General features: G+C 43.4%; 1 protein-coding gene across 3 annotated transcripts in view; it reads left to right on the top strand.

The window, feature by feature from the left end:
• Window positions 1-20,258, top strand: part of usp24 (ubiquitin specific peptidase 24) — a 200,945-nt gene that overhangs the window by 103,502 nt on the left and 77,185 nt on the right. For 2 of the 3 annotated variants that reach the window (XR_005460306.1, XM_038794055.1), the window contains exons 25-31: window positions 580-690; window positions 2,207-2,305; window positions 4,929-5,087; window positions 5,983-6,068; window positions 6,853-6,946; window positions 9,983-10,141; window positions 15,888-15,985. Coding sequence is in view for 2 of the 3 variants with exons in the window: in XM_038794055.1 (XP_038649983.1) it covers window positions 580-690; window positions 2,207-2,305; window positions 4,929-5,087; window positions 5,983-6,068; window positions 6,853-6,946; window positions 9,983-10,141; window positions 15,888-15,985 (806 nt within the window). In the remaining variant the exon portion in view is untranslated. The remainder of the gene's footprint in view (window positions 1-579; window positions 691-2,206; window positions 2,306-4,928; window positions 5,088-5,982; window positions 6,069-6,852; window positions 6,947-9,982; window positions 10,142-15,887; window positions 15,986-20,258) is intronic. The other variant, XM_038794056.1, reaches the window with a different exon arrangement.

The raw sequence follows: 20,258 nt of genomic DNA, 5'->3' as shown, positions 1-20,258 counted from the left end.
GGGCTAGAGCCCAAAGGAAGTGGATGTATTATTGAAATTAGTGTAGTAAGTCCAGGCAGAACGGAAAAGCGAAGGAGACGGTAACAGTGAGCATCAGGCATAAAGAGAAAAATGTTCCCTAGGAAAACTAAGTGCTTAATTTAGTCTTCCTTTTTTAAAGAAAGACAAATGTTTAATTGTGTAAAATAAATAAATTGGGACATCAAAGCATGAAGAGCCTGAAAAGTGGGGGCAGGCTAGTATGCCTGTGGTATTTGTACTGTACTAATATTTTTCTCTAAAAATAGGGGAAACAATATAAACAGAGGCTTGGTATTCAAAGTCCTTTGTCATTTTAAAAAACTTAATCAGTTGTCTTTGGAGAAATTCTGAGGACCAACTTGAATGATTCTCCTTTCTTCCTGTACAGAAGCACCTTGTTTCTGGCATTGGAAATTTGTGGACAATTAGAGTATGTCAGACTTCTTCTGTTCTGAGATAGTGTGGCTGTTGGTGTATCCATGTTCTTTCCCACTGCACCATCTTTATCTCGGGGTTAAGGTTTCTTTTTTATTAAATTTGTGATCATCATTTGTGCAGGATCTATATTCTGTTCCTCGGACTATCCTACCTCACGGCGCCTCTTTCCATGGACATCCTGTAACTATCTCGGTCATCTGCGATTCTACGAAAGAAACATTTGGTATAGAGGTTAGTGTTGTTGGGTTTCTGCTTTTGTGACCCCACACGGATATACTTCAAACTTCCACAGAATACCCAGCTGCTGGGATAATTCTGTTTCCTTTCCTCTGCTAAAAGGAATGATATTTACATTTTTATAAAGCTTCTATTTTGCCACTTAAATTTTAGAGCTTCTTCCCGTACCAGCCTCCCCGAACAGGCGCCGGAATGTGGCGACTAGGGGCTTTTCGCAGTAACTTCATTTGAAGCCTACTCGTGATAATAAGCGATTTTCATTTCATTTCATTTTCATTTTCATTACCCCTTTAAAAGGGGAGGAAAATAAACTCACCTGAAAACTATTATAGGAATTGCAGAAGGCAAATTCTGACTGAACCAAGATTTTTTTTGTGGCTCACAGCTCCCTTTTTACTGGTAATTTGTTCTCTGTCCTGAAGGTAGCAATTAGTTCCCCGTGTGAAGCAAAACTTTAGGGAATACTTCATTCCTTCAACAAATTGCAATGGATAAAAAATGAAGGTTAACAGAAAAGATGTCCTATGATTACAACTTCATACATCAGAGGAAAGTAAAATAACAAAATTCTAATTAGAAAGAAGTAAATTGCAACCTATGAACAAGTAAAAAGTGAATTAAAAAAGGAAAATAAAATGAACATGAACATTAAAAAGTGAAATGGTGGCACAAACATGACCTGTGCATCTGTATTTGAATTTGTTGCTGGAGTGTTTCGCTCCTCATCTATAGTAAAGGGTTAGTGAGATTGCAGAGATCGAGTCAATATATCTGTAATTTAAAGGGTATAATACATGCAAAAATCAAGTTTTTTTTGATACTGAAAGCATTATGCTGTTTGCATAATGTCATTTTGTATCATCATGTTTTATTTGCAGATCTCAGAAAAAAACCTAGGCTGTAGCACACTTTAATGAGCACCTCCATTCTAGAGCATGTCCAAGTGGCTTGACCCTCTGGTTTAGTTCAGTTGAATTAAATTGTGAATCAAAATTGTGGATATTAAAGGTTGAGCTATGCACATTATGGAAGTGATGAGGCTAATCTTTCAATATGTTGTTGAGGTTTCAATATGTTGTTGGGTCTAACATTGAACTCTTCACTAGCTTGAAATGATAACTCATGGCAAACTAGAGAAGTGGATGCCATCAAAACATTTGCTGAACTGGCAGCAGCAGCATCATAAGGATTAAACTCAGTCCTATATAGCGTATGTTGATTTTTGAATCTGATCATCTTCTAGTTTGTCACAATATTTTTGGCAAAATGTTGAATTTATCTTTCTGGCTTCAGCTCAAAGTCTGACTGCATTATTGTCATTGTCACTGTTTATTTATGATTCCTCGGTAAAATATTTTATTAAACGTGTGCAGTTTGCCAGATTAAGGTCAGTACTCTGAAATTTAACCATATACATTGGACATAGCCTATCCCAACCAAGTGTGCCAGTTTGCATGTTCATATACATTTAGTACCTAACTATAATAATGGCATTCTGTCCACTTTACAGGCTCACAGCAACGAGACTATTGGGAGTGTCAGGTGGAAGATAGTATCACAGGTCAACTGTCCTTTGGATAACTTACAAATATTTGCCAATGATAGTTTGGTGAGTAAAGAAAAAAAGAAGGAAAAATAAACAAGCCAGAGGTGGAAATTTGACGATGCCTGTATTTTTATTGGTTAGGAATGGGGTGGGGTGGGGGAAGAGGAAAGGTTTCAGAACCATTGACTCCATCATTTCCCCATAGAATGCCATTTATGAAATGGTATTAAATTTCTACATCAGGAGAGTGTATTTTAATAGATTTCTCTCATGAGATGGGCAATGCCATAATTATTGCCCCTCCCAATTATTGCCCCTCATTATGTGCCTCTTCATTGAAGTGCATGGGTCCTTAAAAATGTGTTTTGTGCACAGAAGGAGCTGATATTTGCTCAACCTGGATCGAGCAACATTTTTTAAACGAATGTGATCATGTTGAACTATCCCTCATCATCCTTTTTATTTATCTGCAGCCTTTGGCACAGTTGACTTCATCATCTTCTCCAAAGCCTCTTCTCTATCATCCAACTGAGTGGAACTGCCCTTGCTTAGTTCCAGTTCTGCCTATCAAATCCCAGCCAGTGAGTCATCTGCACTGGATTTTATTCTCACACCTGCATGATTGCCCATGACATCCCCCAAGATCAGTTCCACATTTATGCTTACAACAGCCAACTCTACATTGCCACCACCTTCCTTAACGCCTCCACTGTCTCTAAATTGTCAGGCTGCTTATCTGACATCTAGCACAGGATGAGGAGAAATTTCTTCCAACAAAATATTAGAAAAAAGTTAAATTATTGCCTTCGCTATCCACCATAATCTCTGTTCTCCAAGCCACCAACTCCATCCCCCTCCTTGATAACTGTCTGAGGTTGAACCAAACTGTTTGCAATCTTGGCGTCGTATTTAACCCTGAGGTGGACTTCTGACCACACATTCCTGTCACCAAACTGCCTATTTCCATTTCCGTATTATTGCATGAATATCGGCTCATGCAAACCCTCATTCATACCTTTTGTTACGACTATAGATGGCTATTCCAATGTGCACCTGGCCAGCCTTCCATATTCTATCTTCATTAACTTGAGGTCATCCAAATATGTGAATGATTTAAGATTTCGGATCTGGAAGATTAATCTTAATAGTTTGCTTCTGACTAAACCACCGAAAGAGGGAAAGTTATTTTCCTAGACAAACAGCTCTCACTAGAGAGAGATTACTCTTCCAGCTCTGAAATAGTTAAACAGCTTTCAGTTAATTCCCAAAGAGAGATTCCCCAGGTAGTCACTCATATTAAACTGTTACTTTTTCAGCATAGATTCTTGTCCTAACAAGCTTCTGGAAATTTTACCTGATTCAATTTTAACTGATGACTATTCACGAGTATAGGATCCTTATATTTTTTTTAAGGAGGTAATTCACAGGACATGTTATCTCTGTGTTTAATTGCGGTGCTGGTGTCAATACATCTTGAAATATGGCCAAAATAGCCATTTTGAGCACCATGTTATCTCTCTGGGCCTCTCGCTTAAACTTTTACTAATGATATCAGGAAGAATTTTATATTTATTAACTCAAGATCCTGGAGTACAATTTATTCTCTTTTGTTACATTTGTTGTTTGGAGTAGTTTGAACTATTCAAGTCTTATTCATGATTCGATTTGTTATGTTTCTATCCCAATGGGTATCAGGGATTCATAGAATTTAGAGTGCAGAGAAGGCCATTTGGCCCGTCAGGTCTGCACCGGCCCTTGTAAAAAGCACCCTACCTAAGTCCATGCTGCCGCCCAGTAATCCCATCTAACCTTTTGGACACTTAAGAAGCAATTTAGCATAGCCAATTGACCTACCTTCACATCTTTGGACTGTGGGAGGAAAAGGGAGCACCTGGAAGAAACCCACACAGACACGGGGAGAAAGTGCAACTGAGGCGGGAATTGAACCTGGGTCCCTGGAGCTGTGAGGCAGCAGCAGTAACCATTGTGCCACCGTTCCATGATATTACATAATACAAGTTTCACCACTACTATTTTGACTTCATCTGGTCCTGTGGTCAGTGTGATATTCATTACAAAGGTCTGCAACCCATGTTCTAACTCGTATCAAGTTTCGGTTCTGTTCATCCATTACTCGTAATCACTGACCTATGTTAACTCCCGATTAAAGTAATTTTAAAATTCCCATTTTTTTTTCAAATTCTTCCCTGGCTTCACTCCTCTGTCATGCACACCATCCTGACTTGGCAATATATCGCCGTTCCTTCATTGTCGTTGGGTCAAAATCCTCAAGCTCCCTTGCTAATAGCACCATGGGTGTACCTACAGCACATGGACTGCAACAGTTCAAGAAGGCAGCTCATGACTTCTTGAAGCAACTAAGGATGGTCAAAGAATGGTAGCTTAGCCAGAGATTTCACATCCTGTGAAAGATGAGGGGAAAAAATTGTCGCATAACAATGACTCTGCGGACACAAAGCAAATGTGCAGGAGCGCTTTGCCACTTACATTTTTATTTTTTATAACACTCGTTTTAAAAAATCTTTTCTCCCTCTCCATCCAGGTTTTTATTTATTACCTGTTCTATAGTGATAGCAAATAAAAGTCAAACAGCTTTACAACCTGATTATCTCCGTTGTGTTGCTTATTTTCTGAAAATGAAAATCATGTGTTCTTGTTCTTCTAGTTGACCATGAACAAAGATCAAAAATTGCTCCACCAACTGGGATTTTCAGACGAGCAAGTATTAACTATAAAGATGCCAGTGATGGGGACAGCATCGGGAAGTTCAGTTGATTCATCTGCCAGCAGCAGTGTGATCAACTCAGCTTATGCTATGGAACAGGTTAGACAAAGTTTTTATATAAATGTTGCAGATATTAATGAAAAACTATCAAAATGCTTCATCAATTTTTTTGAAATTGAGACAATAAAAGGAGGACGGTGAAAGTGGTTCTTTGACACTGGAGTTTGGCTTTTGGCCCGAGCTTGCGAATCTATAGAATCCCTACGTTGCAGAAGACAGCCATTTTTGCCCTTGAGCCTGCACTGACCCTCTGAAAGAGCATCTTACCAAGGCCCACTTTCCCACCCTATCCCTCTAACCACACCTAAGCTGCACATCTTTGGACACTAAGGGGAAATTTAGCATGACCAATCCACTTAACCTGCACACCTTTGGACTGTTGGAGGAAACAGGAGCACCCGGAGGAAACCTACGCAGACACGGCGAGAATGTGCAAACTCCATACAGTCACCCAAAGTTGGAATTGAACCCAGGTCCCTGGTGCTATGAGGTTGCAGTGCTAATCACTTTGCCACCACAGTGCCCTCATGCTCATATGAGGCAGTCTGAACCTTAGCTCTTCAAGTGAACCACTACAGTGTTTGCAGAAGTGTATTGATTTCCTGTATTATTTAAAAACGGGAAGGCATAACATTTGGTTGGTCACAAATAAAAGACGTCCAATGTTCGGTGACAGGAAGTCAGTCATAATACAAGACTTTCTAAACCTGTGTTTGTGCTGGGCATTCTATAATAATTCTATATAAACCATTTGTACTTTCTAGTATTGTATTTTGTAATTTACTGTAACTTTTCTATTGAATACTTGATGAGTAGCATTAATCTTATTTGAGTGCAATTTAAAATGTTTGCAATTTAAAATGTTAGAAGTTGATGTTTATTATTTGGATCTCTGCTCATGTGTTTCTGACTAGTTCCTTTATCTTTGGAACAGGAGAAGTCACTGCCTGGTGTTGTGATGGCACTGGTCTGTAATGTGTTTGATATGCTTTACCAACTTGCCAACCTTGAAGAACCAAGGTGAGATTCCATAGTTTCAAGTAGAATAGTTTATTTATAATTTTCAAAGCAAAATATTAATGATCAGGCCGGACCTGTAGAACTTTTTTTTTATATTTAGGCATTGGCTATGTTTTACTGTGGTTATTGTGAGAAACCCCCATAGATAATGTGGAGTTCTCCATTAAAATAACAATGTCTTCACCTTCACTTTAGATATTTATGTGATGAGACTGCTGGATTGGGAATTGACAGTGTGTGGGGGGCACAGACACTAAATTTGCAGCACCATATTGCACATGAGAAAAGGTCAAGCACTGAAGGATCGCTGGAGCATGAACCAATTCTACTTTTGAGTAGGAGTTGAAATTCAATTCCTTGAAATTGTTGGGCTCTACAACGAAAAATCTGTAGAAATGCAAGGTCCAAATGTTTTGCACTTGTTTTTTTAAAACAGAGTATCCAATTCATTTTTTCCAATTAAGGGGCAATTTAACGTGGCCAATCCACCTACCTGCACATCTTTGGGTTGTGGGGGCAAAACCCACGCAAACACAGGGAGAATGTGCAAACTCCACACAGACAGTGACCCAGAACCGGGATCAAACCTGGGACCTCATTGCCGTGTGCTAACCACTAGGCCACCGTGCTGACCGTTTTGCACTTGTTTGATATTTTTTCATAATCATTTAAAATATTTTTAACACAAAGCAAAGATAAAACAGGGTGTATTTGTGCAGACTGTAAGAAAAAAAATCTTGATTGCATTATAGAAATTCTATTTATTTACCTATTCATCTTTCAGGATAACAGTGCGTGTTAGAAAGTTGCTGTTGTTGGTTCCTACTGATCCAGCCATTCAAGAGGCACTGGATACACTTGATGCTTTAGGCAGGAAAGTAAGTAGCTGCATTGTTTGTAATTTATCCAATGTTAAAATTGTTTTTAGATGAAGCACAGCAACAGTCTCCCTTATGATGTGGAAAAATTGGAGCGCCTAAACTTTAGCTGATGCCTTGAACTTTAAACAGTATACATCAGTTCCTTAATGTTTTGTGTGAGAATCCTCATCTTAGCTGGGTCAGTGTAGCATGAAGAACGGTTTTCTGTTATATTATCAGCAATATTATCAGTGGGTCTATGCACAGAGAAGATGAATACAAATCATGCAAGGAAGTGTAACATTCTTACCTCTATATAAAGAATATGCCTGACCTCCCATTTTAGCCATAAACTCTATGGTAACATGATCACAATAGGCCAAGGAAGAGCTATCCATCCTCTGACAAGCTCCAGTCTAAACAATTGTAATAAGGTTCTACCAGCAAACAAAAAAGCCATGTAGATACAGTACCACGTTTATGGGGTGGTGTAATTCTTGGGTGACAGTGGTTAGCACTGCCTCACAGTGTTGAGTGATGCTCGTTATGCTTTTCCTTAATTTGCTCAAGAGTCGCCAGGTATCTTTCTGATACCACCACAAGGTTCAAAACCGAATACTGATCAATGACTCGATACACCAGTTAGTAAGTTTGAAACCAATGCACATTTATTTACACGCACAGTCAATTATTACTCCTGCACAAACTCTACTCACTAAACTACAACTACTACTAAAAGCCTATACTTAGTTTCGAGTGCCCACTCAGCCAGAGGAACAATGGCCGTTGATACTGCTGGCTTCGAATTGGTATAGAATAGTAGCTAGGAGCGTCTATCTCGTAGCGTGCGTTGACCTTAGACTTACTTGGCTGGTGCTTGGCGGGCCTCTCGTCGCTGAGAGCCAAAGGCCAAGGTGAAGATGAAGAAAATAAGAGAGCGAACTGACCTTAGGAGCTCTGTTTTATAGCCCCCCAGGGTTTCGCGCCCTTTTGGGCGGACCCTGGACTCGGTCCCAATTAATTGGACCATGTCCCAATCGTTTGTATCGATTCTCTCCAATAACTGGTCGTTCCCCAATCGTTGGGCGGGCTCTAGGTAACCGTTGGCCTGCCTTTGTTTTAGCCTCCACTGGCGCCGGGGAGTCTGTCCTGGTACCGATTGTTTCAATGTTTCTTTTTGTCCCCGGAGATAGCTCATTACTATGCTAATGGCTTGTAGTTTCAGTTCTGTCTGGGTTCTGCAAGTTCCAATCCACAGGAAACCTTGCACCTGCTTGTTTTCCTAGTGCTGTCCATTTTTCCCTGCACTCTTTGCGAGTATTCATTTTGGAATCGGGACGTGGCCACCCCAGGTGGCTACATGGGGACCCGGGTTTGATTCTGACTTTTGGAGACTGGAGTTTGCACATTTTCAACATTATCTGCTGGGTTTCCTCCGGGTGCTCCGATTAGCCCCACAGCCCAAAAATGTGCAGGTTAGGTGGATTGGCCATGCTAAATTGCTCCTGTGACCAACGGTTGGTGGGGTTACAGGGATAAGGTGGACCTGGGTACGGTGCTCCTTTGGTGGGTTGGTGCAGACTCGATGGACCAAATGACCTCCTGCACTGTAGTCCAAACGATATTTATTTTATTCTTCAATGGAATGTTGGCGTCACTGGCAAGGCCAGCATTTTCTGCCCTTCCCTAATTGCCCTTAAACTGAGTGGCTTGTGTGGCCACTTCAGAAGGTAGTTACGAATCATAGAATCATGCGGTACAGAAGAGGCCCTTCGGCCCATTAACCTGCACCGACAAATAAAAACTAATCTACAGTAATCCCACTTTGCAGCATTTAGAATCATTTAGAGTAGAGTCATACAATCTCTACAGTGCGGAAAACCATTCAGCCCATCAGGCCGTGAGTGAACCATATGAGTTTTTACCACAACTAATAGTTTCATGGCCACCTTTACTGAGAGTAGCTTTATATTACAAATTTATTAGTGGAATTTAAATTCCACCAGCTGCTATGGTGGAATTTGAACCCATGTCCCAGAGTATTAATCTGAGCCTCTGGATTTCTAGTCTGGTGAGATTGCCACTACATCATTGTCTCCCTTGCGGTATATATACTCACAAAATAAGTATATATCAATATCATGAAAGGAATTATCAATTACTTTCAAACATTTGCTTTTTCTGACCTGATCAAATGTATATTAGAAAAATATCAACTTCCCTGTGGTTGGATTGTCATGAAAAACTGTCCTGGTCTATCTAACTTTTAGCTCTCCAAGATAAACACACTTATTTCAGGGCCCATATCAATGACCGAGAAGCTGGCTAAAGCTTCTGCGGGACTTTGCTTGCAGCCCTGTGGATCTAGGAGAATAACGATGTATGTTCCTATAATGGGGTGTGCCTTTCTACCTGCTTCATCTGAGATTTCAGAAGTGTTGCACAAATATTGTGTTTTTCAGGAGCTTGTGTGAGTCACAGATGAGTTGTAGGAGTGAGTATCAGTGACTCATGGATCTGCAAAATCTCTTATTTTGTGTCATGAAACCCGGTAGTTTTTGGTGCCTCTGATAAAACTCCTATCTTGAAAGCGAAAAAATTAAAAATATAATGCTTAGAAATATAACCCTGCCACTCACTCCCCCATGTCTCTCACATCTGGAGAATGAGAGTAGTTCCAGGCACCTGAAACCTTGGCGTCAAATATATCCTATTGCTCCTGCTTATACATGACTATCATTAAATTAGTTTAACGTATCATTTGTTGCGTCAAATCTATCTCTGTTTAAATAAGTTAACAGATGCTAATACAGATTTTCTTTTCCAAAAAGAGTATTGAGTGAATTTGTTTGGGCTTGTGTGTGGCAGAGGTTGGGAAGCTGGGAGGCAGGCATGTCTACCTCCGATATGCCAAGTTCTTGAGTTAGTATTGCAAAATTCTCTCTTTTTACCTGGACGGTAGATTGTTAATTGCGTGGACTCTAACATGTACTCGGCGAATGAGGAGGACTTGTAGAATAGCAGGTTTAAACTGATGATTGATTTTATCTTTAGCAGAAAACATTGCTGACTGATTCAAGTCACCAAACATCAAAGTCACCCTCACTGTCTTCGAAGCAACAGCATCAGCCTAGTGCAAACACTATTTTGGAGAGTCTGTTCCGATCATCAGCACCAGGGATGTCCACCTTCAGAGTACTCTATAACCTAGAGGTATGAACTAATCAAATTGTAAAACTTTTTTACTTTTTGAAAGTTTCTATGAAGGATTTTTCATGCTGTCATTGGAGCTTCATAGTATATGAAGTAAATTTTATAGAGTTAGATTTATAGCATCCACCTATTCTATCTCCGATTCCATTTGTTCTCAGAAACTTGAGAAGGCATCTGTTTTACCCCCCTTCCTAAACCATATTAAAATTATAGATTCCTTTTTATTTCACTCCAAAATGGATTTTTCAGCAACTTGCTAAAATATATTTGGAGGGAACGGGAGTACTGGAGAGGGGAGAGGGGAAGCGGGACAGCAACCTCCGAGAGGGGAGCCACCGTGCTAGCAGGAAAGCTAGCGAAGGGGGCGCGCAACAGAGCAGGGCCGCAGCGCACCCCCAACAGGGGGGAAGGCGCCAGGCAGGGGAGGGGGGGGATCACCCATCAAAGGTGGGAGAGCAAATGGGGACAGGAATGGGGGAGAGAGGGGCAATGGAGGGGTATACAGGGGTATCCCCGAAAGGGATAGAGCGGGGGGGGGGGGGGGGCACTCGGGGGGCGAGAGACCAGGGAGGGGAAATGCAGGGACGAAGGGACAAAAGAGGCCAGAAAGGGAATAGGGCCACAAAGTGCCACAGACAAGGGCTCGAAACAGGGAACTGCTGCAAGCACCCACCCAGTACGGTCTGTGGGTGAAGGGGCCCCCCGGAGTGCAGGGGACTACCCGCGTGGCGGACACACAGTGGACGGCCATGGCGGGTGTCCCCGGGACAAGGGGGAACCCCGGAGCGCAGGGACCCGACCGCATGGGGAGAGCAGTGATAGTGGACATCCTGGACGGCCCCCTAACAAAGGGAAACCCCAGAGGGCAGGGGCGCGTCCACCGGACAAATATGGTTAACCCCACAGGAGCAAGGGGGCAGAAGCCCCCCACCAGAATAGTCACCTGGAACGTAAGGTGACTTAACGGCCCAGTGAAGAGATCTAGAGTCCTCACCCACCTTAGAAACATGAGGGCCGACATAGTCTTCCTCCAAGAGACGCACTTGAGGGAGCAGGACCAACTGCGGGTAAGAAAGGGCTGGGTGGGACAAACCTATCATTCCTGTTATGGGGCAAGGGCCAGGGGGGTGGCGATCCTGATTGGCAAGAGGACAATGTTTAGGGCGACAAAGACGGTTACGGACCCAGGGGGACGGTATGTCATGGTCAGCGGGGCCCTGGATGGGGCGCCGGTAGTTCTAGTTAACGTGTACGCGCCCAACTGGGACGACACGAGCTTCATCCAAAAGACCATGGCAGAAATCCCGGACATAGCGACGCACCGACTAATCATGGGGGGGGACTTCAACTGTGTACAGGGCCCAACGACGGACAGATCAAACCCCAGAACGGGGAAAACCTCAAACATGGCAAGGGAACTCAGTCACTATATGGAGCAGATGGGAGCAGTAGACCCCTGGAGATTCGCCCACCCGGGGGAGAAAGAATTCTCTTTCTTCTCCCCAGTACACAACGTGTACACCAGAATTGACTTCTTTGTGGTGGGGAAAACGGTGCTTCCAGAGATAGACAAGGTGGAATACTCCGCAATTGTGATATCAGACCACGCTCCACACTACATGGATGTAGAACATAGAACATAGAACAGTACAGCACAGAACAGGCCCTTCGGCCTTCGATGTTGTGCCGAGCAATGATCACCCTACTTAAACCCATGTAACCCGTATACCCGTAACCCAACAATCCCCCCATTAACCTTACACTACGGGCAATTTTTAGCATGGCCAATCCACCTAACCTGCACATCTTTGGACTGTGGGAGGAAACCGGAGCACCCGGAGGAAACCCACGCACACACGGGGAGGACGTGCAGACTCCACACAGACAGTGACCCAGCCGGGAATCGAACCTGGGACCCTGGAGCTGTGAAGCATTGATGCTAACCACCATGCTACCGTGAGGCCCCGAAGTACATGTGCGCATAGTACATGTGCGACTAGAGACGGGAAGGGCCCAGCGCCCCAAATGGAGGTTGGACGGTGCCTTACTAGCCGACAAGGCCTTCAGCGAAAGGATAGCGCAGGCCATAGCGGAGTACACTGAGATCAACCAAAACGGGGAGGTCTCACCCTCCACGTTCTGGGAAGCGCTTAAGGCCGTACTAAGAGGGGAAATCATAACCTACAAAGCGCAAAGAGATAGGGAGGAAAGGGTGGCTAGGCAGAAGCTGGTCGACTCCATACTGGAGGTAGACCATAAATACTCCGAGGCCCCGACTGTAGAACTCCTGGCGGAGAGAAAAGAATTACAAAGGAACTTTGACCTGCTCTCCACCAGGAAAGCAGTACACCAACTCCGCCAGGCACGCGGGGCCCTATACGAACACGGAGACAAAGCCAGCCGCCTGTTGGCCCACCAGCTGAGAAAGCAGGCAGCCAGCAGAGAAATTGTGCAAATCAGAGATACCAGAGGCACGTTGGAAACAGAACCAGAGAGGATTAACAAAACCTTCAAGGCCTTCTACCAAGAGCTGTACACCTCAGAGCCCCCAACGGGGAAGGCTGGGATGAACCGGTTTCTTGACGGACTGGACATACCAGTTGTGGGAGAGGGCAGAAAACGGGATCTGGAAGCACCACTAGCACTGGGAGAGATCATGGAGAGCATTAGCTCCATGCAGGCGGGGAAGGCGCCGGGACCGGACGGATTCCCGGCGGACTTCTACAAAATATTTGCGACAGCGCTGGCCCCGCACCTGCGGGAGATGTTCACAGACTCGCTAGCTAGGGGCACGTTGCCACCCACGTTAGCACAGGCCTCAATCTCGCTGATACCTAAGAAAGACAAAGACCCAACGGAATGTGGGTCATACAGACCCATATCTCTGCTGAATGCAGACGCCAAAATACTGGCCAAAATCCTAGCCAAAAGGCTAGAAGACTGTGTACCTGAGGTGGTCACAGAGGACCAGACGGGCTTTGTCAAAGGTAGACAGCTTACCGCGAACATCAGGCGCCTGCTGAACGTGATAATGACCCCCTCCGGGGAGGGAACACAAGAGGTGATCGTCTCCCTGGACGCAGAAAAGGCCTTCGACAGAGTCGAGTGGAAATACCTCATAGAGGTACTGGAGCGGTTCGGGCTTGGAACAGGGTTCACCGCTTGGGTAAAGCTCCTGTACAACGCTCCCATGGCGAGTGTACAGACCAACAATACCAACTCCCAATACTTCCAGCTGCACAGGGGCACCAGACAAGGATGCCCACTGTCCCCGCTGCTGTTCGCACTAGCAATTGAACCGCTAGCAATCGCGCTCAGGGCAGCAAAAAATTGGAGGGGGATCCGAAGGGGAGGTAGAGAGCACAGAGTCTCACTCTATGCGGATGATCTGCTCCTCTATATCTCGGACCCACAAAGCAGCATGGACGGAATCATCGCGCTCCTGAAAGACTTTGGAGCCTTCTCGGGCTACAAACTCAACATGAGCAAAAGTGAGATCTTCCCAGTACACCCGCAAGGGGGGGGGGCAGCACTAAAGGGGCTGCCGTTCAAACAAGCCCGACATAAATTCCGCTACCTGGGGATCCAAATAGCCCATGACTGGAAAGGGATCCACAAATGGAACCTCACCAGCCTGACGGAGGAAGTTAAAAAGGACCTGCAAAGATGGAACACACTCCCGCTCTCCCTCGCGGGGAGAGTTCAGACGATCAAAATGAACTGTACTGCCCAGGTTCCTCTTCCTGTTTAGATCCATTCCGATCTACATCCCCAAGGCCTTTTTCAAAGCGCTGGACAAACTCATCATGGCGTTCGTATGGGGGGGTAAAAATGCTAGGATCCCAAAGAAGGTCTTACAAAAAACAAAAACCAGGGGAGGGTTAGCCCTCCCGAATCTACAATTCTACCACTGGGCAGCAACAGCCGAGCGAGTAAGGGGATGGATCCAGGAGCCAGAAGCTGAGTGGGTGCGTGCGGAGGAGGCCTCCTGCATGGGAACCTCCCTCCGGGCCCTCGCCACGGCAGCACTCCCATCCCCACCCAAAAAACACTCCAGCAGCCCAGTGGTGACAGCCACCCTCCAATCCTGGAACCAACTGCGGCAGCAACTTGGCCTGACCAAAATGTCGAACAGGGCTCCCATCTGCAACAACCATAGGTTCACACCAGCACTGACTGACGCCACCTTCAAAAGGTGGAGGCAGGACGGGGGGACACTGACAGTCAGGGACCTATACACGGACGACAGGATCGCAACACTGGACGAACTGACAGAGAAATTTCAGCTAGCTGGGGGGAACGAGCTACGGTACCTGCAGCTCAAAAACTTCCTACGAAAGGAGACAAGGACGTACCCACAACCGCCACGACAGACACTACTGGAAGACCTACTGGACGCAAGTATCCTAGAGAAAGGGAACTGTAGTGACATGTATGACCGACTGGTAGATAGGGACGACACCGTACTGGACGCAACAAGGAGGAAATGGGAGGACGACCTGGGGATGGAGATAGGGTGGGGACTCTGGAGCGAAGCACTGCATAGGGTCAACTCCACCTCCACGTGCGCAAGGCTCAGCCTGACGCAACTAAAAGTGGTACATAGAGCCCACTTAACAAGAACCCGTATGAGTAGGTTCTTCCCGGAGGTGGAAGACAGATGTGAACGGTGCCAAAGAGGCCCGGCCAACCACGCCCACATGTTCTGGTCTTGCCCCAGACTCGTGGAGTACTGGACAGCCTTCTTCGAGGTTATGTCCAAAGTGGTGGGAGTGAGGGTGGAGCCATGCCCGATAGTGGCGGTCTTCGGGGTTTCAGAACAGCCAGATCTATTCCTGGGGAGGAGGGCGGACGCCCTTGCCTTTGCCTCCCTGATCGCCCGCCGTAGAATCCTGTTTGGCTGGCGGTCAGCAGCACTGCCCAGAGCTGCGGACTGGCTGTCCGACCTCTCGGAATCTCTCCAAATGGAGAAAATCAAATTTGCCATCCGAGGGTCGGACGACGGCTTCCACAGAACGTGGGAGCCATTCATGCAACTGTTCCGGGACCTATTTGTGGCCAATGTACAAGAGGAAGAATAGTCGGGGGAAGGTAGCGGGAGGGGGGGGGGGGCTACAGGTTCGTTACGGGGGTTCGATGGCTAGCTAAGGCCCAAAACCAAACTAAATAAACATGTTGGGGGGGGGGGGGGGGGGGGGGCGCAGTTACTACTACGAAGATGCTTACCTGTAAATATGTATGTTAATTTTTGCGTGTTTGTTTTTTTTTTTCTCTCCTAACAATTTGTAATTTGTTCAATATAAAATATGAAAACTGAATAAAAACATTTATAAAAAAATATATATATTTGCTCACTTTAAGCAGAAATCTTGATTATTCAAATTTAAATTGTAATGTTGGCTGTTTTAATTTCTTCTGTAGGACTTTTCCCTTGGTTACCCTTCAGTTCCATTGTATAAATTAATCATTCATAAACTCTCAAGCAGTGGAGGCAATCCTGGCGACTATTGGATAACAATAAGATCCTAGATCTGTTGAAATTGAGCATTAATTGATCAGTTTCTTCTTTCAATTTTCAATATTTTAGTGACACTTTGAAAAACATCTTCAACAAAAATATGCAATACTAAGTGGAAATTATTTATTCATTTCCAGTCTTTGTTCATTCCACTTATTGAAAATGTATTTGATGAAGAAAGTAATTTGGTTCCTGCTATTGGTTTAATCTTTTATGCTATTTGTGCAGGTTCTCAGTTCCAAGCTGATGCCTACATCAGATGATGAGATGGCAAGAAACTGCGCTAAATCTTTCTGTGAAAATTTCCTCAAAGCAGGAGGTTTAAGGTTTGTATGTGTGCATGTATTATTTTGCCCCCAGCTTTTCCAATAGTCTTTATTTCATTCCACCTTCCTCCTTCAAACTGAACATAAAATACTATCATGTTACCTAATGGCCCCTTTACCATGAGGTTATTGATTAATATTGTCTCATTGCACATTACCAGGTCTGGAATAGCCTGGTCCCTCGTTGGCTCTAGAACATACTTCTGTAAGAAATTGTCCCTCATAAACTCTATATGAACTCATTTGCCAGGCCACCTTTACCAATTGTATTTGTCCAATCTATAAGTCACCCATGATTATTGCGGTACCTTTCATATGGGCAGCACGGTAGCATTGTGGATAGCACAATTGCTTCACAGCTCCAGTGTCCCGGGTTCGATTCCAGCTTGGGTCACTGTCTGTGCGGAGTCTGCACATCCTCCCAGTGTGTGCGTGGGTTTCCTCCGGGTATTCCAGTTTCCTCCCACAGTCCAAAGATGTGCAGGTTAGGTAGATTGACCATGATAAATTGCCCTTAGTGTCCAAAATTGCCCTTAGTATTGGGTGGGGTTATGGGGATAGGTTGGAGGTGTTGACCTTGGGTAGGGTGCTCTTTCCAAGAGCCGGTGCAGACTCGATGGGCTGAATGGCCTCCTTCTGCACTGTAAATTCTATGATACACTTCCCATTTACTTATTCCTGAATGCTGTGTCCCACAGAGTAACTAGTGTTAGGTGACCTATAAGCTACTCCCATAAGTGACCTTCCTTTTTTTATTTCTTATCCCTACTCAAACTGATTCTACATCTTGCTCTTTTGTGCTAGTCATCTTTCACAGTACTAATGACATCCTTAATTAACAGAGCTACCTCACCATCATTTCCTAGCTTCCTATCTTTTCAAATTGTCAAATATCCTTCGATATTTGGGTCCCAGTCTTGGTCACTCTAGAAAGATGTCGCTGATAGCTGTTAAGTCCTGCATATTTCTTTCTATCAATGCTAACAATTCATCCATGTTGCTCCAAATGCTGTGCACATTCAGATACAAAACCGTGAACTTTGTTTTCTTTTATAAACAATTTTTACCTTATCTGACCTTGACTGTTGGTACATTCTTAAGTCTTTACTTTCTGTCCTTGTCTCCCAAACTAGTTATCTTTACTCAAATTGCAACCCTGCTCCACTGCTGCATTATTACCCTTGATTTACTACATCTTCTCTCATATTTTCCCCACTATTTAGTTTAAAGCTCTCTCTACCCCACTGATTATACGACTCACCATAACACTGGTTCCAATACGGTTCAAGTGAAGCCTGCTCCAACGGGACAGTTCCCATTTTCCCCAGTACTGGTACCAGTTCCCCATGAATCAAAACCCGTTTCTCCAACGCCAGTCTTACAGCCATGCATCCATCCCTCTAATCTTATATGCCCTCAACCAGTTTGTTTGTGGCCCAGGTAATAATCCAGAGATGATTACCTTTGAGATTCTGCTTCTTAGTTCAGCCCCTAGCTGCTCCTAAATCCTATCTATGTCATTCACCATGTTCTTTAATCATTTCAGCAATGTAATGTCATTTTGTTTGATATAAATATATTTTATATATATATATATATATATATATTGGCAAGCTTTCAACTTCACAGAGATAATGGATTTCACTGAACATGACTGCTACAATTCCAAAGTCAAACCTGTGATTTTATAGGTCATGGTTGTTTTCTTTAATTAATTCAAACATCTGTCACAGACTTCAAACTGGCAAAAGCTGCTACTGAGTGTTTTGTAGATTAATTAACTATAATATGCAGAAAATGATGTGATTTCGACATTAAACTTTACCAATGGTGTACCCTGTAATGGCCATTAGTGTTTATAATGACAGCACACAAGTGAGCTCGAAAGTGGGCAGCCACCCCAAAAAAGTCAGCAGCGCACATTGGTTTCAAAGAATTAATGGTTTTACAGCCATTTGGCGTTTGAGATATTTCATCTTTGTGCTCGTGACTGTTGGCTGACAAAGTAGGGAGATTTCTGGACTTAAAATAATAGTCCAAAATTAGTTTAGTGAAAATGAAATCTGCCATTCATAAACGAGCCCATTCAACCCATCAAGTCTGCACTCATTTGCTGAAAGAATGCTGCTCATTTGAAACATTAGCAGGTCACCAGAAACCAGGCTGAGAGCATTTGATCATCAACATTCCATTCAGTGGTTCACAACTTCAAACGTGGATAATTAATGAGACTTAAGAGGTTGTTAGAAACTGCTAAGATGGTGAGCCTCATCATTTAGAGACTCATCACTGAGTCTGCAAGAAATTCATTTTGAAGGGATTTTATTTTTAAACCAGTACAAGCTGGGCTATCCATCCTACGCCTGGGTAATAAAAAGACAAAACTTAAAAATAAGAAAATATTTTTTGAAAGTAACAAGCTGGAACATTCGCACTCGGGCATATGGACTAAATAGCCATAGGTTTCATTCAACAATTAAGTTAATTACCTTTGTTAACATAATTTTAAATATTTTTTAAATCCCACATAGTAAATGCATATACTAAATTCACAAAATAATTATATTCAAAAGCATTGGCAAAAAAAAATGTTTGCAATGAATTTACTTTCATTTAAGTAAAGCTACTTTCCTTGGCTTGATTTTGAGTTTATTGCATGATCCTCAAAATCCTCAGGATCAAAATCTACATTTACACCTGTTTCTCAGTGTTTGTTAATACTCTAATATTTAATCATCCGTCTTAAAGGCAGCATCTGTAGTATCAATCTGCACACTTTCAGTGTTGCTGTCTGCATTCATAATTCATTGAAACTTTAAATATTTCATGACTGGTCACATTAGAAGTTCTTCTTTCTTGGGGGCAAATAAGGACATCTTGGTCATTATACCCAGCTGCTATGTTTTCTGATTTGTTTCAAGAAATTTTTTTATTTTACTTGTTCCCATAAGAAGAACATACAATGGGTCAAATGGCTCATTTCAAGTTGCCGATCGTTCTTTGACATCTGTGCAAACCATTGAATGTGGCTCTTTATTCCCCCCCCCCCCCCCCCCCCCCCCCGCCCCAAACAATATTCACATACTTCTGTACTTCTGATGTACTGCCAGTATCGCATTCTGTATCTGATTCCATTATGATGAGGTGAAAGATGAGTCTTGGTCTTTTATCTGCAGCACTGGTGGTTATTGCACCCTGTTACTCTTTGTCAACGTTTTTCCATCTGGCTTTAACCTCTCCACCTTTCCTTTCTCTAGCTGCTACCTGGTGCTTTTTTTCGACCGTTTGCCTTTTTGCTCTAGCCTCTTCACCTTTCCTGGCTCTGCGTACTGCCTGTTGCTTTCGCTTACCAAGTAATAATGTGTCCTGTCTCAGTACACAACTTACCTGAAACAAATCAAATAAGAGAAAAACAACAAATGAAGTATGAGTCAGATTTATGACACTTGTCTCATTCTTTCTTAGAATGTTTCGTTAAGATTGGTTAAATCATGTCTGATCTACAGTGTCAGCAGGAACACAGCGTAGACAGGACCATGGGACCTCTGACCAGGAGACCAAAGCCCCCCCTCTAGTGATTAGCTGTCAACTCTCTTGCAACATGGCCTTTGATCCAAAGTATTATCCCACCAGCTTTGGCATTCATATCGGTGTATATATACTTGTGTCTGTTATCAGTACTTAGCATTTTTCTATATTACCATGTTAACTTATTTAATGTGTAAATAAATTTAATAATGCAACTTTAAGTTACACTATGTGCAATGTCTTGTGATTGTTGCATTTGTAACCTTTTGAGAAACATAAGAACATTGTAGGCACCCATTGTGATCACCAAGGGCACTACGTACTGCAACTGATTAATCATACGCCTGGTGCTGCACACTTATTGAGGATGCAGGTTGTAGGATTGGAGAGGACTTTGATTACTTCTAGGAAAATCCCTTACACCATTAAGTTATGATGTGGAGATGCCGGTGTTGGACTGGGGTGAGCACAGTAAGAAGTCTTACAACACCAGGTTAAAGAGGTGTGAATTTTTCTTTAACCTGTGATTATCCCTCTCCCTGGATCTGTAATGATTTGATTACCTGCAAATGCTCGCATTCCAAGCATTGTCCAGCATCTCTGACTTTGTCTATATAAATGTTTCTGGAACATACCTCGCCATTCACCTGAGGAAGGAGCTGCGCTCCGAAAGCTCGTGTTTGAAACAAACCTGTTGGACTTTAACCTGGTGTTGTAAGACTTCTTACCATTAAGTTAAAGCAAC

Source organism: Scyliorhinus canicula, chromosome 4, assembly GCF_902713615.1.
Source record: "Scyliorhinus canicula chromosome 4, sScyCan1.1, whole genome shotgun sequence".
In the NCBI taxonomy this organism is placed as follows: Eukaryota; Metazoa; Chordata; class Chondrichthyes; order Carcharhiniformes; family Scyliorhinidae; genus Scyliorhinus; species Scyliorhinus canicula.
This window is presented reverse-complemented; position numbering and strand designations above follow the sequence as displayed.